The 26,854-nt window shown below is 40.0% G+C and overlaps 2 protein-coding genes across 2 annotated transcripts; both read left to right on the top strand.

Moving 5' to 3' along the window:
- Positions 1-8,209: 8,209 nt before the first annotated feature.
- FGG (fibrinogen gamma chain) lies at positions 8,210-13,518 on the top strand. Its single transcript, XM_069013551.1, has 10 exons — positions 8,210-8,340; positions 8,430-8,474; positions 8,894-9,077; positions 9,184-9,277; positions 10,248-10,378; positions 11,017-11,150; positions 11,285-11,469; positions 12,138-12,415; positions 12,759-12,928; positions 13,292-13,518. The coding sequence occupies exons 1-10, from the start codon at positions 8,266-8,268 to the stop codon at positions 13,304-13,306; spliced, it is 1,311 nt and encodes a 436-aa protein (XP_068869652.1). The 5' UTR covers positions 8,210-8,265; the 3' UTR covers positions 13,307-13,518.
- A 6,023-nt stretch (positions 13,519-19,541) lies between these two features.
- Positions 19,542-26,256, top strand: FGA (fibrinogen alpha chain). The gene is made up of 6 exons (XM_069013550.1): positions 19,542-19,649; positions 21,363-21,491; positions 22,405-22,588; positions 22,883-23,028; positions 23,971-25,039; positions 25,398-26,256. Exons 1-6 carry the CDS (start codon positions 19,599-19,601, stop codon positions 26,105-26,107), a joined length of 2,289 nt encoding a protein of 762 aa, XP_068869651.1. The 5' UTR covers positions 19,542-19,598; the 3' UTR covers positions 26,108-26,256.
- Positions 26,257-26,854: the final 598 nt, after the last annotated feature.

Below are 26,854 nucleotides of genomic sequence, written 5' to 3'. Positions count from 1 at the left end.
ATTGGGAAAAGGGGCGGGAGAAAGCCTATAAACCCGCAGAGCGCGGGGCAGAGTGCCGGGAGTTGTGTGGGTGAAGCTCGCTGTAGTTGGTGTATCCCGTAGCGCCAGCCGGTTGGAGGGCAGTGATGGGTCCAGCCCGGGGCGTGTCCGAAGGGGGCCTCTCTGTTTCGGGTTGTGCCCGGGCCCACGCTGCACACGGGTCGGGCGGGGGCGCGGGGCTGTCGCATCCCCGAGGTGCTGCGGGCTTGGCGGGGGCACCCGTGTCACCAGCGAAGCGAGAGGCGGTGTGTCGGGGCAAAACCTCAACAGCGGAAACCCCATGAAAAGGCTTGGGTTAATGTCAAAAGCATGTCAGATTGTCTACTTACGGACTTTTTATGAAACCCTTTCCTTCTCTCCTAAATACAAAATGTGTTTGTTAGAAAGTAAGGCTTTCTGCGTGGAGCGTCTCTGTTCTGGCAGAAAGGAGGTCACGGATTGAATTTCCAGTCTGTGAACGTGAGGTAAATGTCACCAACCCAGGAAATTCCCTCATATATAAAGAGGAACGATTTCGTACTCCTGACGTCTAAGCTGGAGAGCTGTCTCTGGACATCAGCGGGTTAATCATGTACGGGCGCTCCAGAGCGAATCCTCCGTGTCTGACATGAGCTAGGACTGTGCCTGAACCAGAGCCTTACGTGCTGCTCTGACACAGAGACAGCCTGGCCTTCCTTAACAAGCATACTTTTATCTCGATGGGGTTTAATTGTATCTTGCAAATGATACAATAATAAAATTGGGACTTTTTGCAGGAGCGATGAAAAATAAAACGTTTGGTGCAACTGACCATGCTAAGTATGTGGTGATGATGAGAGGGGGTTTTACTGATGTAAAAAGTAGCCATGTTGAAAATAAATAAGTACTTCTGAAAATTGTTGATAAGACTTCCAGTCAGACTATTTTCAACTTGTGATTAGAAATAATGCAGTTGAGAGAAGACAGAAAATAGTCATGCTGTGGTCTCAGGATTTGGTTTCTTTATTTAGCGAGGTACAATGTTTTTCTATTGCAAAAAGGGGCCATAAAGCACCATTTTCTAATGTTCTCAGTGCCTGAGTGATGAACAATTCCTGCCCTAATCTATTAAACAGGCAGAACCAAGGAGGTCATAAAGAAAATTTGGTTTGCTATACGGAGAGAAGATTTTGATTATTACACTATGAAAGTATTTCATTACTATGTCGAAAATTTGCAGGTTTCGAGTTCCTATAAACTACATCCAAATAATCACAGTAGGGGAAAAAAACCACCATGTAATGTATGCATAGTTGACTCCAGAGAGCTTCGTCCTAAATACATATTTATTGTAGCTCCTTAAAATAAATTTTGAAGCAAGAGCACTGTCTTGGTACAAAATACATGGCTATCAGTATAGACGTAAAGACATGCTTTCTGTAGATAAATTTTGTGTCTTCCACGAGTCTTTTGATATGGAATACACTGCAGTCAGATTCCAACACATTGCAGTGTGGCAGGAAACATGGCTAATCTTCAGCAAAGTCATGCGATGCTCTCAAATCCTGGGGTGAAATTCAAATGCAGTTTGCCTTGGCTGAGACACCATTACCAACGTGCTGCAGTCCTCCCTTCTGTGCTTAAACACACCCAAAATAAATGCCAATCACTGATAAAGAGAATCATTGATAACCCATGAATGTAAGTAGAAGTTCAGCTGCAATGGGCTGGGCCAAGTTTTCACGCTGCAAAACTGAACTTGGGGGTGTGAGAAGAGCTGGCTGCTGGCACCAAGGAGCCCAGGGGCCGGTAGGTGGCTGTGTTTCACCGCTGTCCGTCCCCACCTCGCCTGCGAAACAACCTCTGACCCCAAAAAGAGCCACCTGCTCCCATCAGCATCCCCTGTGCTTTTCTTTCTCTCCGGATGACCCGGGCATTTTATCTATATTAAGAAATAAATATTTGCATGCGCACGTGTACACGGGTACAACAGTCTTGGAATCTAGAAGGTGCTTTTTTCTTTTAACTTCTTTCAAGTAATTTCGTAGCATGGATTTTGACAGCCAGTGCTCATGGTTCTGTGAAGGACGGGATCTTGCTTTGTCAGAAACCATTTCAAGGTCCTTACGAAACCTTAAATACAATTTTAGCAAATTTGCATATGGGTGTTGACATCTTTGTGAGAGAATTAATGTCCAACATGTATTAAATACTAAAACATACCTATTAGTTGATCTCCCAAAAACACGAGGAAAGGATTTAGGATTGCTTCCATTATTTGCAATGATGCAGTGAAGTGATAAAGGGATCAAAGCCTGTATTCTGTTGGTTCCCACAGCGAATTTGTTTCTTACTCAATTTATACTTATCCATAAATAAGTAGATTATTTCATAAGCTTGTTGAGGTTCCAGCAAAATCATCCATTTTTCTGAAAGGGTAATTTATTCACTACCTCTATCCCCTCCATTTCACAAATTATTTTCTTAAAATAGACTGAGCTTTCATTACCATCATCATTCCATCCTGAGCAGTAATAATTAGTTCAGAGCCCATTATTTCATACATGATCTTAGGATTGTTTTAATGAAAACAGAGGCAAATTATATAGAGGTTCTCTTCCAGGTGGGCTGGGAAAGCAATGGTCTGTGATGGTCAAGTCTTAATTTTGAGATTTTTTTGAGATGATTTAACAGTTTTTAGGAACAGTTATTGCTCTTTGAGGACATCAGATGGCACTGTGTGGTTGCAAGTGAAGCCCAAAAGAAACTACAATCAGTAACTAGCTACATGAAATTCATACACAGGAGATGCTAGTAAAAGACTTGACCATATTTGTGACCTATGTAGGGGGTATGGGTCAACAATAAAAGCTGTCTCAACTCATTCACGTGATAGGAACCCATTGCATAATGTACATTTTTTAAGAATAAGCCAGAAATCCTCTCATAATTTATGAGAAGAAAGTGGGGGAAAGAAAAGTCTTCTGGCTTTAATTTTTGTGCCAGAGAAAGAAAAAGACTACAGATTGAGAAAAAAAAAAAAAATATATATATACATATATATGGAAGACTTTTTTTTTCTGCTCATGGTTTACATGTGGATAAATCTGAGCTTCATTTTCCTTCAGTGACCCTAAATACTTACATTTACATTTAATAGGCTAGTGCTATTAATATTTCAAACTTAAGCCTGTGCTTCTCTCCCTGTAAACAGATTTGTGCACCAGCACAGAGCACTGATAATGTGTAAAAGAACTGTGGAATTCATTCCTCTACTTCCACCATTGTGAATTAATGGCATTCAAGCCTGATCCTGGAAGTCAGGGAGGACAACACAGAATATATTTTTCCAAAACAAATACACTTTCCATTATATTTCTAGGATTTTTCTGACAGTCAGGCTTCCTCTGATTGCTTTAAAAAGTACAAGCAAATTATTTCACAGGCCAGGGGTTTATTGAGAAATACATTACAGTTTTGTTGTATTTCCTTTAATGTTATTGTCAATAAGTTCCTGTCCAAACCAATAATATCAGCCTATATGTTTGATTATTGAAGTAGGCTCTGTTTAGTTTATTGAGGCTCTGTCCTCTCAACTAATTACAAAATACTCAGCAAATATTTGAATTTATTACTTATCTCATTCCCACAACTTAGTGGATCTCTTTGTTTAACAAATAGAGTTCACTGTTCTTGCCCTCAAGGCAAAGTATACACTGCAATCTCTCTTCTGCAGACAGCCTGAATACCAACCTTTTCTAAGTGAATCAACAGTAGAAAATGGTCTCTGTAAATCAGTAAAGGCAGAGAATTTGCTATGTTGCATCAAGTACCCCAATGTAAGGCATAAACAACTCAAAGCTCAATAATGATGTTTCACTGAACATAGTTTGGGGCTTTGTAGTATTTTAGTAGATTTTTAGAATTTTGAGGTATAACATCCTATGTTCTAGGATTCAGAAAAACCTCAGCCATGACAAAACAAATGGGTTATCTTCTGAATTATATTAATTTCATTCCTTTATATCACATTCCTTTTTTTGAGATATAAGTTCACTCTTAATGCCTTAAGATTTCAAACAAATTTAAAATATTTAATGCATGAAATTAAGTAAGCAGAACTAACTAAACTGAAACACTATAGGATTTTTCAAAAGTAAGATAATAGCTCATTCAAAGCATCAAATATCTGGCTTATGGATATGAGGTGCCTTCAGAAGTACTATGATGATGAAGTGCCTTGATTTTTGGCCCTTTAATTGTTAACTATTTTTTTAAATTTGTTTGTAATAATAGTTTAAGTCAAAATAAGAACTATATATTAAAGCAGTAACCCTTGCTTGTTCTTTGCAGAAATCAAAGGGTCTTTTAAGTTATTGAAAGTGCTGACATGAACAGTCATGAATCAATGTAACTTCCATGTTTTGATTTAAGAAAATACATTATCCTATAACTATTAAAGGATACATTCTAAAGTGTGTATTCACAGTGTGGAGGCAAAATATCCCATAATTTCTTTCCAAAATGAAAGGTTCTGGCTGACATGAAGTACACACATTTCTTACTGATCTTCATTCGGTTTTCAAAGAAACAGCTATTTCCAGCCAGTATTTGAGCTGAAGCACAGCAAGTACCTGTACTGGTGTCACAACTGTAAAGAAATTAAAGGCTCTCCCTTGCAGAGCCACTGATTTTTGTTGACTCATTTCACTTCAGGAAGGATGAGGAAGAAGTGTGCTGCACAGAGTGGACTATCCAATTGAAAGAGAAGGATAAGTTACAAAACTTTTTTTCTCATTTTCACTTTGGTGCACAACTTTGGCATAACTTCACTACTAGACAGCTTTTTAATTGTCTCTATTTCTCATCCTAATTATCACTCAGTCATTTATCGACCTAGCAAAGGGGGTTTTGCCCACTAATCTGTTTAGTAATACAAGCAGGGTGATACATATTGGTGATGGATAGCAAAGCACAGTAGGGTTTTTTTCAGCATTATCCATTTGGTATTTTTCAATATTTATTCTTAAATAGGAAAATCATCTTCCAGAGCATCTAAAAAATGCAATTTCAAGTCAAGTCTACTGGAAACTTTCAGTTAAACCGTAATAAGAGCCCACTGGAAATCTTAAAATGTGTCACTAAAGCATTTCTAAAATGTAGACTGATTTTTCAGGTTAGATTCTTAAGGCAAGTAAGTGTGAGCTTAAAAGCAGATGTTTTTCCAAGACAGCCATAAGGATATTCTGATATCCAGGAACTAATTTACAGACACAAACATGTTTCTTCCAGTTTGTTTTTCTGAGACAATGTTTTCTATGAATAATGGGAAAGTGTTGGATAGTGTCCCAGTGGCTGTCAAAAAATACTAATCAATACTGAGTTGAAGAAAGCTCTTTTAAACAAATAATGAATCACCTTTACTCTCTCCTCAAAAATAAATTGCAGAAGAAGAGTACACTGAGTTTGAGAACTCTTCCTTCCACCCGTGCTACACGAATTATTCCTCATCTGTTAACAAATCAGCAAACAGACTTACCAGAAAGAAAACACTGGCCAGAAAATCAACATGGCTAAATCAGGCTGGACACATCTCAGGGTACAATCAGGTCTCTAGCACACTTGTTTGGTAAGTGGGTCAGCTGTTTTGCAACTAGGGCCCACCAAGACAAAATGCAAGGGAGGAAAAATACCATGTAGTCATTCCACTACGAATACATGTTGCTTTCAACTTAATTAAAAGTAGGAATCAGATATTTCTGAGTAAGGAAATGTGAAATCAGAGACAAAAAGAAAAAAGAAGCAAATATATGAAATGATTAATTATTCAAGGCTAAATCATGACCATGTAATCAGTAAAGCAAACAAAAATTTCCTGAGGTTTAAATATTTACATCTTCTGGTAAGAAGTACAACAGTTGTGACCACAAATACAGCTAAGTAACACTTATAATTGCAGTGTGCAAATATTTGGTAATCATTAAGGCAATGTTGAAAATTGACTCCTTCATGAATGTAAATCTATAAAGTGATAATTTTGTGTAACATAAGCACCTGACTGAAAATTCAGGTTTCCTATTCCTAACCCTTTTGTAGGGATAATGACCCTTTTGTTTTGCCTACCAATTATCCATTTATCTTGAACATTGAAACTCTATTTATGCACTGTTATTATGTCATCACAGACGTTCTCATTGTTTAATTATAAAATCTTGGGGTTTTTAACTCAAGATTAACTAGGCTTTTACTGTAGTCATCCTCTCTGATTCCTGAAATTCTTGCCTAGGAGCACAAGACAAATTTTTTCATTTTCTGCTACCACATAGTCTTCTGACAGAGTTTCAAGCCAAGTGACAAAAGGGAAAGATGTGTTCTTTATTCTGTTGGAGGACGAGGGAGACCTGAATTGTGCTCTGTGGCTCACCTATTGCATCATGAACAGTACGTGCCCATCTGTACTCTGCAGTGTACATCTGCATTGAAGCTGGGCCAGTTACTTTACAAAGTTCCTACCAGCAACCTATTCATGCTGCCTTGTCATATCCAAGGGAATCTTGCTGCTGCACAGCCTCTGGAATGGTATCTCTAGGACACTGTGGACCCTTGTGTCAGGAACGGCAAAGAAGAAGCAAAGCAAGCTCAGTGTATGAGCAGCAGTGACAAGGAGGTTCAGCAGTAGTTTCCTCAGTCCATCTTAACAGCACCAGTGAAGCAACAATAAAAAACACAACAGACAGACTTCTACCCAGTTCTATTTACTTTATTTTCACTCTTTAGGAAACAGAAGTAACCCTGTAAAAGGTGGAACCATGTCCTATTTGTATCAGTAAGGTCAACAAGAGCACATTCTGCACATGGCTCTCGAAGTTAATTGATACCACATTTGAAAAGACAAACCTTTAGCATCGGTCATCCTTTGGAAAAGACTTTTGGCAGCCTGGCAGCTAACTCACAGTCATCAGTAGAGTTACTGGAAAGCTGACTCTCGCAGGAACAATGCTTCAACCTCACATAAGTGTCCTATCAGTTTGATTTTTAGCATCTTAAATGCTCACATTTCCTTCTGGCAATATGTGGGTGGATCTCTGAACATGATGGGAACCTACTATTTGACCCGATTTGACCAGATGAAAAGAGGATATACAGATCCATGTTTCAGGCCGTAATTGTATCTAATTTTCTAATAATCTGGGTCCTATAGAATGCTTTTATTTCCATGTTTTAAGTACCTATTAAGCCCAGTTGAAACATTGATCCTGCTGTACAGAGCTGAAGTAATTTGCTTGAAATCACAAAGCTGACCCCAGTAACAACAGATCTATCAATGAGCCCCAGTCTCACCATTCTTCTCATCATGTGGTCAAACATGTAAGTGAGTCAAAAGCCTCATTCAACACTGTCTTATCACACATTGTGCTGTAAAGGCACAAAATCAGGCTTTCTCTGCAGAAGCCATAGTTTAGAGACCAGGTCTAGGTCATGAGTGGAAAGGTGTTAATGCTCCCAATGAAGATAGCATGCAAAAGGACATACTAAAATAATTTGCCTGGAACAAAGCCCATAGCAGAAGACAGGGCTTGTCAGCACTCTTGTAGCTGTATTGAATAAGGAATATACCAACAACTTTAGTTCCCCAGCAAGGAAGCATTGACCAAAGTCCCTGGAATGAACTCACTGTATTGAAGGATAGGGAACATTCACACTTCCATTGCCCATGAGAAATACCACAGACTTCTTTTCCAGATATGCCACTTCATACCTTTCTCTGCCTCAGTTTCGTCATCCATAGAATGGGGAAAATGATGTTGAGTCTCTTTGCAAAACACATAGAGATCTGCATGAGGAAAGGCCTATGTAATTGCATATGTAATTGTTAGGTTATTGATAGTTGTAACACATAATTCAGATAGCTACTGTGGCTTTTCCCTGTGCTATTAAAGTGAAACTTCTGCCAGGCCCCATCACAAAGCGATGTGTGAGTTTCATTATGCTTGTGACTAGGTTTAGCATCCCCATGCCTTGTCTCACCTTCCTGCCTCCCCTAAGACCTGACTGGAGCAGAGATCAGGCGACAAAGCGGGGACCAGCTTCTGAAAATGGGAGGAGTGTATGTGCAAATTCCGGGAATGCACCTCAAATCCCTACCCCACCTCTTCCCACCACCTCCCAGTGCCCGCCCCCAGCTTCAGCCGGCTGCCTTAAACTGCTGCCACCCTGTGCTAGGTTGAACATTCTCGGCTGCTGACTGCACAACCCGGTGGGACAGTCATGATGGGGCTGAGGTTGTGCAGCTGGGCTCCCCTGGGGTCTCTCCTCTCCCTGCTCTTTTCTACCAGTGTGGCGGTAAGTGAAGGGTGTTTAGGAAGTATGTTAGCACAGAAAGTGGTGTTGGAGAAAAATCCACTAAAAATGGCCCTCTTTCTTCTCTTCAGTATATTGCTACCAGAGAAAACTGCTGCATACTGGATGACAGATTTGTAAGTACCTGAGCAATTTCCTTTTATCTTAAGAATGTAACTAAAGCTTTCCTATGCTGATTATTAACTACCATTATCACTTGAACTTCATCATTGGTTTCAGTACCTATTAGTTGTGCTTTGTTTAAACATGTTATTTATTGATAGCAGTATATGCTTGATAAAAGTGTACAGGAGGCTGTGCTGTGGATGAAAGCACATATCCAGCAGATGCTACAATAATAGCATGCACTGTTTTCTTGCTATGTGTGCACTTAACGTGAAAGTAAACTGTCTCTAAAAAAGTCTGCTGCAAATGCCAGCCCTTTTTTATCCCTTATCGTTTGTGTCAGCAGTGTCTGAAAGTTCCTCTGCCCAAATATTCCACTCTGCTTTCTTTGCCCCTGAAACATTGCCAACTATTTCTCTTTACTCCTTAGGGTAGCTTCTGCCCAACAACTTGTGGCATTGCAGATTTCCTTAATAAATACCATCCTGCTGTGGATAATGACCTGCAGGAAATGGAGAGAACTTTGCAGCGAATTTCTAACTCCTCAGTAACAACAGAACATCTGATTCAACACATCCAAGGCCTCTATCCTTCAGAAAAGCAGACTTTACCAAGTGAGCATATAAAAAATAAGTACACAACTGAAAAATTTTATTTATGTAGTTTTCTTTTTAAAATTTGCCTAACTGCAATTATTTTGTACCTTTGTCTGTTTCACAGATTCAATTGATGATTTTACTCAAAAGTCCAGGAAAATAATTGAAGAAATTATCAGATACGAAAACACTATACTGTCTCATGAAACTACTATCCAGTAGGTATCTTCCACTTCTTTTATTAGTGACAATACAAATTGTTTACTTTCTGTTCTTTTATCAAGTGCCAAAAAGGCTCTCTCAGAAAGGTTTTTTGTGCTCATGTGGACAGTTCTGCCCACACTGCAGTTAGTAGCTGCCTAGCAAGACACAAAAGGATCATGAGGATCTGATACTGAATTCTCTGCTCACCTGGATAAACTGTTAATTGTGCAAGAAGTGCAAGATAAGAATGCCATGAAGCCTGGCAATATTTTTATTTATGTTTCTCCTGCTGTGCCAGCTATCCCTAAAATTTTTTTCATGACCTTTGGAGGTCACGAGTTTTTGCTATCAAGCAGAGTACGTGGAATGTTTGTGCAATCATTCACTCTGGCCAATTTTGCTGCATATATCCATGAAAATTAGCTCAGTTACATAGTTATAAATCATAAGTAACTATAAACTCAGTGGTAGTGTTTTATAAGATGACATTGAAAATAAAATTGAAAACATCATTAATGTCTCTAAATCTTAAGGATATGTTTTTTGACCCGAGTGTAGAAAGATCTGCACTTCAATGACATTGCCTAAGATTATTTAGGCATTCTGACACTTACAGCAGTTTATTTGCAGCAGTTATGTTTTACAAATACATCCACAACTGAAGAGGAACAGTTTGTCGTTTACTTCAGTAGAGCAAAGTAAAATTTTCCATAGAGTTATACTCATACAGTAATTACTGGTTAGAGTTTTGCTGATTAGAGTCAAGTTTTGCATGTGGTTAAGTTTTGCATGAGGTTAAGCATGTGCTTTCCTATTTTGCCTGTCCTTAACTTTAAATGTCAGTGCTAATAAAGGCACCCCATTTTACAGGCGTGCATTTAGCAGCACGGTAGATACATGAGCCATGTGTCCAGGGAAATAAATGTGTATTACACACTCACAAATGGCAGATACAACAACCCATTTTTATGTGTCTCTGTCCAGACAGTTGACAGATACACATATAATGAACAGCAACAGGATCACAGAGCTGAAAGAGAAGATTGCCCAGCTGGAATTACTCTGTCAAGAGCCGTGCAAAGACAGGGCTGAAATTCAGGAGACAACTGGAAGAGGTGTGCAAAATGATTCTTGTGTGGTGGAGGGTTAATTCAGCTACAAGTGCTGGTGCTTGGCATCACAGCAATGATTTATTTTAATCTTATGGGTCATAGACTTCTGTAAAGATATATAAAATTGCAAATTATAAATACTGTCAGTAAAAGTTAGATGTTCTGCAGACAAGGTGTTCAGGTGGAACACAGTTCTTGCTTGATCTTTTTGGCCAAAATACGATTATCCCAAAATGTGTGCTAAACATGAGGGACATGAGTAGAGTTTCCATAGACCCGGGACAAACAGAAGATAACTCATTATCACATTTCTACTAAGCCATGTGGAAAAAAAAAATTATTCCATTAGGTCTGAAAGTGTCTTTCTTCGTTGCTGTAGAAATCAATGCAATGACTGTGTTTTACACTGCTTAAACTCTACATGAGACTAAATTCATCTTCATCTTACACAAGTCCTGTGACCCTCAGTAGGACTTTTTATGGCAATGACATTGAAGTATGTGGACTAAACAGCTAACTTTGCAAGAATGGTATTTAGATTAATTTCATTTCTTGCACTAAGAAAGTTACAATATAAAATAAATGTGAGAATAGAATTGTAGCTAGATTGAAAATGATCTTTTGAATGATCTTTACTTCAGATTGTCAGGACATTGCAAATAAAGGTGCAAGGAAAAGTGGCCTATACTTTATCAAGCCTCAAAGAGCCAAGCAGTCATTCCTGGTCTACTGCGAGATTGACTCCTATGGCAACGGCTGGACAGTACTACAGAGGGTATGCCACTTATGTATTAATTCTATAAACCAACTTACTGCATGGGCACTGTTTTTATTTACCTACATCCTATACATATCCTTTTGACTGAGATTTTTATTTTTGCTTCTGGTGTTCTTGGTTTTTTTCCCCAGAGACTGGATGGGAGCGAAGACTTCAGTAAAAATTGGGTTCAGTACAAGGAAGGATTTGGACATCTGTCTCCAGATGATACCACTGAGTTCTGGCTGGGCAATGAAAAAATGCATTTAATAACTACACAGTCCACTCTGCCATACACCTTACGAATAGAGCTGGAGGACTGGAGTGGCAAAAAAAGGTATTTGCTCATGATGCTTCCGAAAATGACAGCTTAAAACCTACTGCTCCCACTGCTGCATCAGTTTGTACTGATAAAAGTTTGCTCCTAAAAAATTATGAACTCTTAGACCAACTAATGTGTGCATGGAACTGCTTTGTCTCCTGAACTTGTATCTGTGACAGCAGTCACTGTGTGTGACTTGTTGCCAGGTACACGTGCCTGTCAGAAGGCCACATGCTGTCAGCACTCATTTATTAGGCTGAAAGAATTTGTTTCTTCTCTTCAATTTTCTTTGTCTTACATATCTTATGGACCACATGATCATTATAAGTCCCTTCCAACTGAACTATTCTGTTCTATTCTTTTTTTTAATTTCTATTGTGAACCTGGGAGCTTGTATATATGTATAAATATATATATGTGTGTGTGTGTGTACTGGTGATGTAGATATTTCATACATCACTGAAGGCTAGTAGTCAGAAAACATGCCTGATACTGGAGCACAAAAGTTGATTGGATGTGTGTCACTGAACTGAGCCCCACAGTCACATGAAAACAATTCCTTTTAAAATGCTAGGATGCAATAAATGCCTTTTCTGCAGTTTTAACACTGATGTATTTTTCATTTGTGCATGTTCTGGGAAGGCAGCATGCTCACACTCAGCATTTTTGCCCTTTGTTCACAGCACTGCTGACTATGCTGTATTCAGAGTGGGAAGTGAAGAAGACAAGTATCGACTGACTTACGCCTACTTCATCGGTGGTGAAGCCGGGGATGCCTTGGATGGATATGATTTTGGAGATGACAAAAGTGATAAATCCTACACCTACCACAATGGCATGCGGTTCAGTACCCATGATAATGACAATGATAACTATGAAGGCAACTGTGCTGAGCAAGATGGGTCTGGATGGTGGATGAATAGATGTCATGCTGGCCACCTCAATGGCAAATATTATATAGGTAAAGTGTCTTCTAAATGCTTATAATCCAGGACACCACATTTTAGTGACAAAGGAAAATGAGTCACATTTATAGAGTACACTTTGCCTTCTGGATTTTCCAAAGCTGGGATAGCCCACTCTTTGCAATAATCGTTAACACCAGTAGTAGGAATTTATGACTGCTCTCCATTCCAAAGTGGGAGAATCAATCCTGAGAGAAGCAAAATGGGGAGAAAGGCATTGAACAGGGTCTGTTAGCACACCCAGGGATTCCATGGAGGTGTCAGGACCAGAAAAATGTATGGGCACAGTAACTATTTTAGAAAGCAACCAACTGTTTTGCTCCAACTGATGTTTTTTAGGTGGTGTGTACACATCAGAAGATGCTGGTCCATCTGGATTTGACAATGGCATTATCTGGGCAACCTGGCGTGACCGGTGGTACTCCATGAAGAAAACTGCAATGAAAATCATCCCATTCAACAGACTGTCAGTAGATGGACAGCAGCACAACTTAGACAATGTCAAACAGGTTCGACCACAGGGCCAAGGAGATATTTAAAATGAACACAGAATATTGTAATCATTTGAAACACTGAGCATGGACAGCTGAAGTTAAGCCCACTGCATCTTAGAGAAGTTGGCTTTGTTTACCATTTTGTCACAGAAGTATTTCTACTTTGATTTTAGTAAACCTTCTGCTTTACTGTTTCTTTTAATGGATAGATAAATGGATAGTGTCATGATCCCAAATAATCCCTTGCCTTTGTGTATTTTAAATGCTACATTTTTAATTCCCAACTAATATAACTATGTATGAACACCACTATCAACATGTCACCATAGGCTTCTTCCATTAGAAGAATATTAAAATACTCATTTCTTTCTGTTTTAGGTTGGAGACGTGTAAAGGACGATTTGACAAAGACCAGCCTGAACAGGAAAAGCAAATCTTTTCTGTCTTAGACACTGAACTTACCAAACATTACACAGTGCAGTTTTTACTGTAAAACAACCTTGACTGTAAGATGCCCAAACGTCTTCCCTAAGCAGTGCTTACCTCTGTGGATGGTTATTTTTTCTGTACCTGTTCTCAATAAAGTTTTGATTATTACAAAAAAAGTCTGAGCTTATTACCTGTGCTCTACAGATGGCCAAACAAGACAAAGAAAACTTTTGATGGCTGGATCAAGCCTACTTAATTCAGTCATTCCTGAATTTCACACCAGTAGTTTCTGCTCTTTTTTTAAAGGCATGTGTTGGACCTATTTCCCCACAAATGTGACTTGTTTCCATGGGCTTTCAAGTTTTCTAATGACGTTGTTTGGTGACATAGATCAAAGTACATAGCAGCTTGAAAGTGGCCTATTTTACTGCTGAAGACTATTTAACTTAGCTTACCACAAAGTAATGAATACATTTTCTATTGAGATGTGCTAGGTAGTGTCAATGACCAAGAACAGGTATTTTACTCCAGACAATGCATATTAACTAGTTTCTCAAATTTTACTCAGAATAAGTTTCATTTGCTATATGCCACATAGCAGTACACTGTATAGCCATTATTCCCACATACCCCTCTTTTTTTTCATAAATATTTAAAAATTAATATATTCAGCGCCATGCAACAAAAAAAGTTAATATTTGCAGCAGAGATTGGTTGCATTTTACTTGCTTTTTCTTTCTCTGAATCTGGTAATAATTTCCCATGTGATCCACATAAGCAAATTCACAGCACAGATCATGACCAGCAAAGAGTTTGCGATGCCATCTGAAAGTATCTGCTCAAAATCTGATGAGTGCATTTGAGGGGTGTATCAGCAAACCAAATTAGGTTTGTGGATAAATCATTCAACAAAAGAAATACACTCAGAGCTAGAAACTATCATTATTTCAAGTTGATGCATTAAGAAGTGAAATAGGAAGTGTATCCTGGTCTTTATTTTTAGCTACTTATGGAAGAACAGAAGTTTGCCTGGTATTTCTAAATAGCACATTCAAGTGCTTTATTATAGAGACAGAAGGACATGGCACTGATAAAAGAGATCTTACAGTCAGTTCATGCTGCCTCAACAGGTTTCCAGTTTTGATGCCCAGATGTCTGGTGAGGCTGGTGCTGAGCATCTTCCCTGGATCTGAGTCTCCACAGCATGATAAACTGCCTACTCCTCATTTTTATTAAGATTTTCACATAGTTGAATTTTTACTCTTGGGCCAAAATCTAAGAGGAAGACAGATTTCTCAGGAGTAGGTGAGAATAAGGCATCATTCACTAGGGTCAGGTGGGGTTAACAACAGCTTGAGATGAGGGATGACCCCTCCACACCACCAAAATGGGGTATTTGCAAAACTCTGTTGCACCCGTGCAACCAGCCACGCTGCACAGCTCACTGCCAGCCTTGACACTCAATTTCTCACCAAGCAAAGCAATTTTCCCAAACATTTTGTGCTGTAAGACCTCTCCCATGGCTCCATGTAGCTGAAGCAGTATGTGTCGAGAGGCTGGAGAGAAGGATGCAAGGGAAGGGTTGGCAAGCCCACTCTCCTCCCTGTTCTGCAAACAGCCACTTGAGTAGCATTGGTTGAGTCCCTTCCACTTCCTGTGTTCAGTTTATACCACCTATGACATTACTTTAAGTTGGTATTATTTATATATTTGCAACATGGATTTAAAAATATATTCCTTTCACCTCTGTCACTTTGATATCTGTATTCAAACTCTGCTAGGTCAGAATTGTTATTGCCTCTCCTGGTTTAGATTTTGGCTGCAATTTACAATTACAATTACAATTGTAATCTGTAATTAAACACATTTCATGGATATGAGCTAGTATTTTATGGATTGCTCACCATAACTAAAATCGGCTTATTCTTCCAGTTGGTTTGCTGATTGGTGCTTCAAGTTTTCACAAATTATTTTAATCTCTGGAGAGGAGCATTTGCTGCAGTGGTCAGAAGGGTCAGAGTCAGTAAATCCAAGAAGCCTGATCTTTAAATAAAGTCCAATGCCAGAGTTAATCAGTGAGTCTGCAGCATCCCAGCCCACAGTTGTGTGAAAGAGATCTGGCAAGACTCATGCCTCTGGAAGCTCCTTCCTATGGTGTCCAATCCTCTGTCTATCAGAAAGAGGCCTGAAAAGACCTCCTATTTCTTCTAACTCTTAAAAATAGAATAATACTCTCAGTATTAATTTTTGCAAGCAAGTACATTGCAATTGAACTTAATGCCCCTATTTTGTATACTGAGAGTTCACTATATTTCTCTTTTCTAAATAATTTTTTATCATACGTGACTGTCAGACCATAGCCTATAGTAAAAGTTACCTGTACTTAGAAAAGACTGTACCTCTCAGTTTATAGAAGTTTATTAAAGGATTTCGTGGCCTTTCTTTCACACCGAGCTTGCACAAAACAGAGGAATCTCACTCCAAAGGCAAAAAAAAAAAAAAAAAAAAAGGTGAATGAGGAAGAGATAGAGGATGAAAGAATCAAATAAAGTGGACGGACTGGAGGACTTCTGGTTTCCTCAGTTCTGGGACATGGCATGGGGAAAATGTGGGACAAAGTGCTGGGATTGACTAGTAATGACTCCAAAAGAGTTAGGTAGTCTGAGGAAAATATGAAGAGAAAGTGAAGATGAGAGCTGAGTCTGAAAGAGAATGGAGTCTAAGACAAAGCATCCAGAGAAGGGTCATGAATGAGCAGGTAAGAGGAGCAGAAGGCACCACTTGGAAACTGGTGGTAGGGCAGGGGACACAGACAGCGCTGGGCAAACAAGGTGAGGCTCACATCTAGGGCACACAAACCACTGCTAAATCCCAGACTCCCCGACTATTACTGTGGCATTCAGCCAAGAGCAGGGCAGATGAAGTAGTGAACTGCACTTCTGTCCTTTGACCCTGAATTAAAGTAAAATCCAAAGTTTATCTAGTTCTTGGCCTCCAGCCTTTCAAGCAAACACCGGCAGAAGTGACTGAATGATTGCAACATGAAAGCAGAGGTACAGGCTGAAGGTCAGGCATGGATTCAGCCCTTAACTATAAAGCCTGAGAAGCTCCTCCTTCACCGCAGCTCCCCCCAGCAGTTCCCTTCGCAGCAAGCAGGAAACCCCTCTTAGCTTACCTAATGTTTATGATCAGATATCAACTTTTTTCCAGTCCCTCTAGCCTTGGTGGCTGAGTTTTACTTGGACCAGAGTTAAGTTCACTGTGTTTGAGTGTCACCAGAGAGCTGTGCCATCCCTCAGGGTCAGAGGAGGTCTGGAACATGCTACTTGCTGTGTCCCCTGTTAGCCTGGTGACCAGTGCCTGGAACACCACCTAGCAAATTGTCACATCCTCTGTCAGCATGGTTGAAAAGGCAGAAATTCTTTTGCTTTTTGTGCTCTTACTACTATTGATTTTTAAGGCCTATTAAATTACAAATATAATATTAAGGTATTCTTGATGATCACAAAATAAAGCTCCTACAAACTGGGAAAAGCTAGAACCAAAGTGACATTTCACACCTGAATTATGAAGGATGCTTTAGCTGTTGCACAGATTTTAATGCATATAGTTAGCAAAACAGGGTGGGGCACAGTGGTCTCTTACTTACAGCTGATACCCTGCAGAATTAGGTGCTATTCCTGCCCTGATCACCCAGCTCCTGTGGGACCAGAGGCGAGACACTCACGTGTCTTAGAGCTAGCTGCTAGCTGTTCCCCCTGAGCCATGGTGCAGACACAGAGAGGCAGCTGCCAGCAGTGGGATCTGCACATGGGGTGTGCTCTGAAGACCTCAGAATATCAAAATGGATCCCAAAAATTAATAACTACTTTTTGACTTAACCTTGTCACCTGGTTTCTGCAACTGTGAAAAGGGGAAAGTCATGGCCGGGGAGTGAAAGTTTGCAATGTACCATAGGAAAATCCTTGAAGCTTTGAGCAGTCTGCAGAGCATCATCCTACAATGAAAAGAGTGTACACTTCTGGGCAAATGCTTGCCTGTGGAGCACCACCCCCATGCTCAGTGTGAGGCAGAAGGGGTTCAGTGGAAGAAATATCACATGTGATCCTGTGGTAAAGCAGAGTCCATGAGGGTATGCACAAGGAGAACCCACAAAGATGCACCTGCAATTCTTGTGTTCCTGAGCATGAAGATCACAAGATTGTGTGATCAGACTTTCGTTTTTATTTTAGAGGCAAAAATTGAGCTTTTTTGAGTTTGAGTGGGACATCCTTCACAGACCACAGTAGATTTTTGATGAAGCCCATTTTATTCTGTTCTGTGAAATAATTAATCGTAATCCTGCAAGATTTCCTCCTGTGTGTTGCTTCCCTCCTTTAAGCATTTAATTGCCCTCCAGGGGTTTTATAGTTCTTTTACAGAACTGCTGCAACAGAGAGGAAAAAACTGTGTAGGACTTGTAGTAGGGAAGCACCACTAATCCTCTGAACTTAGCAGATTTTGGTATATTATTATTTGGTTGATTATCTGCTTTGAGTCCAGGAGCTGCCTTATGTGCCTTTATCAACCCAACAATACTTCCATGGCTGCCTGACCTTCAAACTGAGCACAGGTAATATGTGATGTGTTTGGACATTTGTTGATGAAGTCAGTTGGGCTCTCTTGTTGCTGAAATGAGAAGTTTGTTGCAGGAGGTTCAACAGAAGACATCTACAAAGCTATTGCAGGAAATTTAATTAAACAAAGCATCTTGTTTCAGAATGCACACACATAAAATAAGATTAAGCATTAAATATTACAGAAACCCTTTGTCATGCAAAGCTCGATCCTGGAGGTGTAGGTGTTAATCAATGTAATATCATCTTACTGAGCTCTTCTGCTACCTGAGGATATGACTTGCTATTAGTGATGTTAGTATGAGTTAAGTTAGGTTCAAGAGGGTTTTCCTAGACAAGAAAAGCATGAAATTCAAGGCCAGAAATGGGAGGAAACAAAGGGCCCAGTTCAACTGCAGTGAGCTTCAGGTGGAGAGGGTGCAAGCCTCCTGAAGACAAAAAACACGAGGAAAAGCAGAGGAAAGGAAGTTAAGACAAAACCTGTGAGGCTGTTGAAATGCATCCAAAGCTAAAATCGGCTCTTTTGAGTTTAATGTGTTTTACAGTATCCTAGCTAAGCTTAAACGTGTCCCTCTAAAGCAGAATATGCACTCTGTAGATGATGGAGAGTCTTGTGAATGTCATGCAGTTTTAAAATGCCAAGAGAGTTTTAGTTTTTTCAACTGACTATACCCACATTTACTCTAGCAAAGTTTTTTTCTCATTCCTGCTCACTGCAGTGGAAGCCTTTGAGATGGGCAGCATCTTTCAAGTGGCTGACAGCCACGTATGCCCTCCTCAGTAATAGTAAGGCTTGTTACAGAGCTCACAGCAGCAGGACATTATCATAAGTTGCCATACATAGACTATGCCCAATATAGAACCAATTAAGGAAAAAAGACTCCTTAGGCAGATTTAATTATGCATAAAGTCTGTTCTGAGACATTTTCAAGTACTCTACTGTGCTCTTCGTAAATTCATATTTTAAACAAACCTGACTTGGGAAAAAGTATAATACAATATTTGTGTAAGAGACAGTATGGTGTTAAACACATCATGTATTACACAAATACCAGTAAGATCCAGTTGTATAAACTGATGCAAACTGGGCTCTGCCCTCCTCAGGAATTAATTTTGGTTGATGGCCACATGGTCACAGGTAGACTGTATCAATCTTTCTTAGACTAGCACTTATTTTGGAACATCCAGTGTATTTCACAGCAGCGGAACACAGTCACACAGAAAGGGCAAAGCAATGACCCCTTTTTCAAATATCAGCTCTTTGATTATGCAGCTAAATGCCCATCACACTGAGTGTGTGTTTTCTGGCAGGTAAGCACTGCTGGATCCTACCAGTGCTGACATACATCTTCGTTGAATGTCCAGTTACAAGAAACAGTTTTAGACAATTTTTTTTCCTGGAATTATTGGTGCTTCCTGCATGTTGGTGTTGTAGAAACTTATCTGGAGCAAATAACACCAGAAACTTGTGCAAGAGGCCTTAAGTAATCACCAAAGGGGGAGGGGGGCATTTGGCATGTTTTTTCTACAAACAGAGGAGAGCATAATGATTAATCTCAGCTTTGCAGTCAGGTTTAAATTGCACCAAAAGACTGGCAAAGAGCATCCTTTCAGTCAGAGTTCTTGCTCTTCTCCTGAAGATGATACCTGTGAGGATCGTCTGTGTGTTCCTATGCCTCAGCATAGCCTGGGTATGAGTGATTCTTTTTGTATCTTTCTGTTTTGAATAGTAAGCATTTATTTAATGTTCATTCATGAGCTAGATAAATTTTGTCTGTCACCTATCTTGTAAAATTCAATGCACACATATATGCAGTATCTTAGTGTAACCACTTCACTGATGAAGTTTCATCTGTATTCTTGAGTATCCAGCTCTCTATAATTTTGCTTAACTCTGTTTTGCTGAATCTGCCTGGCTTCAAGAGGAGCAAAGCATATCCATTAACATGAATTCAAACATTCATAGGTGATTCTCTAAGTCTTAAACGTAACTGGCTGGATGCTAGTGGCTCCAGCCATTCAGCAATTTTCATATTTATTAGGATGAATTCTGCTTTCCTTTGGACAGCACTTCAGCAGGATTTTCTACCTACAAATGACACACAATAACCTTTATTATGAAAGACACATTTAAAAACAAGGGTTCTTGTGGCAGCAACATCAGCTTAAACTACAACTAAGTAAGAATGAAATTTTTCATAAGGAAGGAGATAAACTTGATTTTCAACTGTGTTAATATAACCTTTCTTTTTTTTCTCATTGAGGACTCAGTCTGTAATCTTATGTTAGATTCTTTACATTTCTCTCAGAAGCAGTCATATTGGAGTTGTCAATGTCTAAAGGGCATTTCTGGATATATGTGCTGCTTTTAGGAGGCACTTGGGCCAGATCAGATCATTAATTAATCAAACTACTGAATTTGAATCTGCTGATTTTTATAAAGACAGTCCAGTTCCCCAGAGTGGTTCTGACCCTGGAGGCTAGAATTAGGATCCCTTTCTCAGCTTCAGAATTAATCATCAATCATAATAAGAAGTGGTCATTAATATTTTCAAGCATTAATTATAATGTCTGAAAAGCACAAAAGGGGCACAGAGGATTTCAGTCAGACCTAATTATATCTTAAGCTCTAAAGCATGACTTTCTTTAATGAAAAAAAAAGAAAAAAAAATTATGGTTTTTACTAAGTGATAACACTGTAGGAATCCTTATCATGTTTTGGCCTGGAATTAGCTTGTATATATCACTTTTTTTTCTCAGGTTTGAAGAAAACCTCAGCATATTTATTTCTCTTCTTTCCGTTACCACAGTGAAATCCATCCATCACTGAAATAGTTATTTTAATTGTGTTAGTAGCTTTCTTGCTCTTTTTGTCAGGCAAAACGGTGCTACAAGCTTACAGTTAGCAACTGTGATTAAAATCAGAAACACTGATGGGAAAACTCTTCTTATATATCTGTAAGTCAGTTTTGTGTAGATTGAAGGTGGTAAAGTGACAATAAGAATTTTAGAGTATTGCAGCAAATGGAAATGGAACATAGGATTTTATTATTATTTCCTTTAATTTAACAGTTTAAATCTAATTTCAAGTTAATTTTATATTTACACACAGGACAAAATACTTCTGTGGAATGATATGATCATAACATATGCTGAGCATCATTAGCTCTTGACATAGAAGCATTAATTTTAAAAGATGTAAAGCTTTATTCTGACAAAACAAACAAAATCGTATCTTACAAGAAATGTTGGAATAATATCCTTGCACTGTTGGGTGTGATGCTTACCAGGTGGCTGTGATTGCCTCCCATCAGCTGAGTGAGGACATCAGCACTATGTGTCTGCTCCCTTGGCAGCTGTTCACTTAATCTTGGTTTTGCTTTTCCCCCTTTTCCTCCTGGCAGGCACAAGATGGAGAGAGCACCTTTGAACAGGTGGGTGCAGGAGTGCGTGGTCCCAGGATTGTGGAGCACAAGTCCCAGTCCAGCTGCCAGTCTGAGAAGAGTTGGCCCATTTGTGCGGATGACGACTGGGTGAGCAATTAACACTGGGGTGAAAGTGGGGCCATCTGTAGGGCACCCATGGGCCTCAGCTGGATCAGCAGCTGGATCACTCCAACAGGTGCCACAGGCCAGCACGGGATTCAGAGTTAGGGCTGAGATAACACTTCAGGTCGGGGCAGCCTGGAGAGATCTCCTGTGGGAGAGAAAGAAAGAAAGGAAGGAAAAAGTGAAGACAGAAGAAAGAGGGAGAAGTTTGCAGTGGTGCAGAATGAGAAGAGGAACTAAGTCTGGAAAAGAAGGATTAAATAAACAAAGGTTAATCCTAGAAAAACATAAGAAGTGTTTCTTCTCAGAATTTTGATATTCCCACTTTTGGAGGCCATAAAAGAAAGGCACCAGAAAGAAAGTTGTGAGAAAAAGAAAAGAAGTAGCTAGGAATCACATACACTCACTAGTTAATTTTTAGGAAGTCAGATTACAAGATGCTCGGCAAAAGTTTCGTAACAGTTGACTAGATGTCTTTGTATATAAACTATTAATTTCTCTCAGTCTTGCCTCTTGCATCTCAGTACATTGCTATGCTACATTTATTTGATGACTTCTTGGCAAAGAGCTTAAGTCTGTAAGAACATTAAGCTTTTCTGAGGAAAACTTTGCTTAAAAACGCTGGCCTCTAACATCCTTGCTCAAACTGGATGACAGACTTCTAACAGCAGACCTTTAGGAAATATATATATATATATATTTATATATATATATTTTTATATATATATATATATAAAATCTCACCCATGAGGAACAGAGGAGAGGGAAAATTAAAGGTTTACTTGTTCCTCATCCCACAGTTATGGCAGGTTTCTGAGGATGTGCTTCATTGATTCCATTATACAAGATGTTTACTCTTGAGGATTTTAGCACAATTTTTTCCCTCTTTACATTCTAGGGTATCAAATGCCCATCAGGATGCAGAATGCAAGGACTGATTGATGAAAAGGACCGGGATTTTAGTCAAAGAATAGAAAAAATCAAGAAGCTGCTCTCAGATAATCAAAACAACTATAAGAAGTCCAATCAGATAATTGAGGAAACTGTGAATGTACTAAAACCAAACCTGGATAGTGCTCAGCGTGAGTGTCTCACACCCAGTTTTATTATCCATTACTGAATTATTACTTTTTTGTGAATAAGCCATATGTAGTCAAAATACGGGCTGCACTGGACATTATTATCAAGAAACAGAACAGTCATAATAAGAGACTCTTAACTAGTTAGTAAAAATTAATGTAATTTTAATCTGCTCAGTACTATGAGAAATATGTTCTCAATTATGTGTTTAATCACATACTTTAAAATATGATACATATTTTAAAAAGAAAGAAAAGCACATGTGCATAGCTGACTGTGAGGCATTTCTGTTTCAGAGCTTGATGAGACGTATGGTCGCCTCTCAGGAGAACTGAGACGGAGAATTGTGACATTGAAGCAGAGAGTCGTCACTCAAGTAAACAGAATTAAAGCTCTGCAGAGCAGCATCCAGGAACAAGTGGTGGAGATGAAGCGCTTAGAGGTAGGTCTCTGCTAAGCACTTCCCATTCTTTCCAGGGCTTAGCTACAGAAAGGGGATCTATCTGTTATGGTGAGCAGTGCTGCAGCTGGGAGGAAACATGGTACAATTCTCACAAGATCTGACTTGCTGAGACAAATCCCCGAAGGAGTTGCTTTCTGTCCATCCTGGTTTTCTACTTCTGCTCTCTATGAACCAGTATGAGTTCTGTGAGTTCCTAGTCCCATCTGCTGCTTCTGCTCTCAGACAGGCAGAAAGGAAGCTCCATCTGCTGATAACTGCTTCTGTAGGAGGCGTTTCCCCTCCTGTAAGGAGTTGCTGAGCAGTTAGAAGGGGGATGCGCTCTGTCCATCCCCAGTGCTGCCACTGCTGCCAGGGTTGGCATTAGAACCCGTGTTTCCAGGTTGCAGCCAGTTCTTCTGATAATAATGCAAGGAAAAGTCCTGGCACAGTGGTTTTGCTCAAAGGCTCATTTTGATTCCTAGATCAGAAATCCACCATCTGGATCATTTGAGAAAGCAGTGGTAACCCCAAGATGTTGGACCTCACAGCAGGGCCATGACAGACTCTGGGACAGGTCCAGTGTCTTCCCCTCTCTTTGGAAGGCCCATTTCTGCCCCAGTCCCCATGGAGCATGTCCAACTCTGCAGCACTCCTTCCAAAACCAGGAAGACACCCCTACACCCCAAAAATAAAGGGAGCAGAGATTGGGAACCTCCTACAATATTCTTTTCCATGGAACTCATGTGCATTGTGCTACTGCATATGTTGTATTTACAATGGAAATAAACCTATGATGATATAAAAACCAAACATTGGAAAAGCTCAGCTGTAGGTGGGAGGTACTAGGACAGTTCTTATCTTTCCCCTGTTCAGTATAAGAAATCCTTGTTTGAGAAAGTCAGGAAAGTTCCCTAACCAAATTACTTCTCTCTGGTTATGTAGGTGGACATTGATATTAAGATACGAGCTTGCAAAGGAACCTGTGCTAGAAGTTTTGATTACAAGGTGGACAAAGAAAGCTACGACAACATCCAGAAGCAGCTTGCCCAAGCCAACTCCATCAACTTGCACCCAGAGCTTCAATCAACCACCTTGAGTACACTGAAAATGAGGCCACTTAAGGACTCTAATGTTCCTGATCATTTTAAGCACAAGCCTCTGCCAGAAATGCAAGCTTTGAACATAATTAATAACATCAAGCAGATGGAAGTGGTATTAGAAAGACCAGAAACAGATGCAAAACCCTCCCGAGGTGACAGCTCGTATCACATGGAAGAATCAAGGGGGGATGGACCTTCATACGCCAGCAAATTAGTTGTTCCTACTCATGGGAGAGAAACCCTTGGTCTGGGAGACAAAACCTCCTCCACTGTTCGTAGATGCACCAAAACTACCACCAAAAAAATTGTCTCTGGGCCTGATGGCCCTAGAGAAGAAGTAGTTGAGAAAACAGTTTCTTCTGATGGCTCAGACTGCTCCTATTTAGCTGGAAATGTTGGAGGGGAAGGGAGCACATACCGTTTTAGTGGTGCAGATGCCTTGCACAAGCTAGAGACTGTATTCCCTGAGCTAGAGTCATTTTTTACCCCTGACTCCCCATCCACTGCTACTAAGCACGTTAGTGGATCTAGCAGCTTCTCAGCCAGCAGACGCACAACCAGCACAGGCAGTAGCACAGGTACAGCAGCATCCAGTCATTCAGGGACTTACGGGGGAAAAGACAAATTTGCAGACTTAGGAGAGGAGGAGGAAGATGACTTTGGAGGACTTCACCTTCAGCCATCTGGATTCCCATCTGGCAGTGCAAGTCACTCCAGGACTGTAGTGACCAGCTCTTCTAGTTTCAACAAGGGAGGCTCCACTTTTGAAACCAAATCACTAAAGACCCGTGAAATAAATGAGCAGCTAGGTGGGTTGCAACATGATCAGAGTGCAGAGGATACCCCAGACTTTCAGGCACGCAGCTTCAGACCGTCAGGAGGGAAGCGAAGGACACCCAGCACTGGGAAAGGTAGTTATTGAGGTAATGGAGCCAAACTCCATCCATAACCAAACTGACACGTTGATTTTAGATACTGTAGTACAACAGTGTGATGATAAAGTGCAAGCACTGTGTCTGTTGTTACCACCTCAGAAATAAAAGGGAAAATATTTCATTAATACTCGGGTATTACATAGACAATTCATGATTTAAGAAGTGTGTAAAGTTTTCTTTCCTGAATTCTTTTTAATGTTGCCTGTCACTATACCTAGCATAGTTCAAGACATGTTTAACAATTTTCCTGAGCTATTGGTGTTTGGATTCCTCTGAACCTTTTATTAAACTTTGCTGGTAACTTCTGTCAAACCAGATCAACTTTTTTTTTTAGACTGTGATGATATCCGCCAGAAACACACTTCTGGTGCCAAAAGTGGCATTTACAAAATCAAGCCAGCGGGATCCAATAAGGTTTTGTCAGTTTATTGCGACCAAGAGACCACTTTGGGAGGATGGCTATTGATCCAACAGAGAATGGATGGATCAGTGAATTTTAACCGGACCTGGCAAGACTACAAGAAAGGTTTCGGCAGCGTGGATGGCAGAGGGCGAGGAGAGTTTTGGCTGGGCAATGAGAACATACACTTGCTGACTCAGAATGATACTCTCCTTCGGGTTGAGTTAGAGGACTGGGATGGAAACGCTGTGTTTGCAGAGTATCTCATACAGGTAGGGTCTGAAGCCGAAGGGTACGCCCTGGCCGTGTCCTCCTACGAGGGCACCGCCGGGGATGCCCTGATCACTGGCTGGGTGGAAGAGGGCACCGAGTACACGTCCCACGCCCAGATGAAGTTCAGCACCTTCGACTGGGACCAGGATCATTGGGAGGAGAACTGTGCAGAGATGTATGGGGGCGGCTGGTGGTACAACAGCTGCCAGGCCGCCAACCTCAATGGCATTTACTACCTGGGAGGCCACTACGACCCCAGGTACAATGTCCCCTATGAGATCGAAAATGGTGTAGTCTGGCTGCCATTTAAAGCCTCTGACTATTCCCTTAAAACTGTTAGAATGAAAATCAGGCCCATAGAAACCCTGTAGAAAGACAGGCCTTTAACGTGTGTTATGACTACAAGTTGAAAAGATTTTTTATATATGTGTGTATGATGTACCTTTACCCTGTGAATTTGAAGGCAACTGGACACATCTGCAGATTAAAACCAATAAACAATGATTAATTATCAACAAGACTTTTTGGATCTTATTTTTAACTGACAAGGAAATATTGATTTAAAAACCCTTTTGATATGAACTTTGTCTATGTCTATGTCTTTGGCAGCTCAGACCTTGACTTGAGATAAAAATTTTTAATTTGAATTATTTACTTTGTTTAGGAGTGCTAAAGGAGTAAAAATATTTAGAAGTATGTTCACAATGAAATTCTGGCTCCAATGATACGGACTGTGAAAGTCTAACCAAGTTCAACATTCACACTCTCATTTCCATTTCAAGGGGAGCACAACAGCAGTGGGAGTCAGTTCTCAGACAGAACCAAGGGTGGTGTGGGGTCTCACTTTTGCCACACACACATGGAGTACACTTTGATAGAGTGCATTCATTTTAGGACTGGCTTTTAAGGATCTCCTAAGCTCTGATTTTATAAATATAGACATAGACCTTCCATCCCATTGACGAATCCTAGATAGCTCACCATGCATACTTGTAGTTTAAAAATAAGACAATTCCATGATAACTCATCAAAATGCAACTCCCAAAACAGGCTGTTATTTTCTACCAACCACTAAAAGGTTATGACTCTAACCCGAACAAGCAAGATGAGGAGCCACC

This window comes from Aphelocoma coerulescens, chromosome 4 (assembly GCF_041296385.1).
Source record: "Aphelocoma coerulescens isolate FSJ_1873_10779 chromosome 4, UR_Acoe_1.0, whole genome shotgun sequence".
Lineage (NCBI taxonomy): Eukaryota > Metazoa > Chordata > Aves > Passeriformes > Corvidae > Aphelocoma > Aphelocoma coerulescens.
The sequence above is the reverse complement of the archived record's forward strand: the minus strand, read 5'-3'. Positions and strand labels throughout refer to the sequence as shown.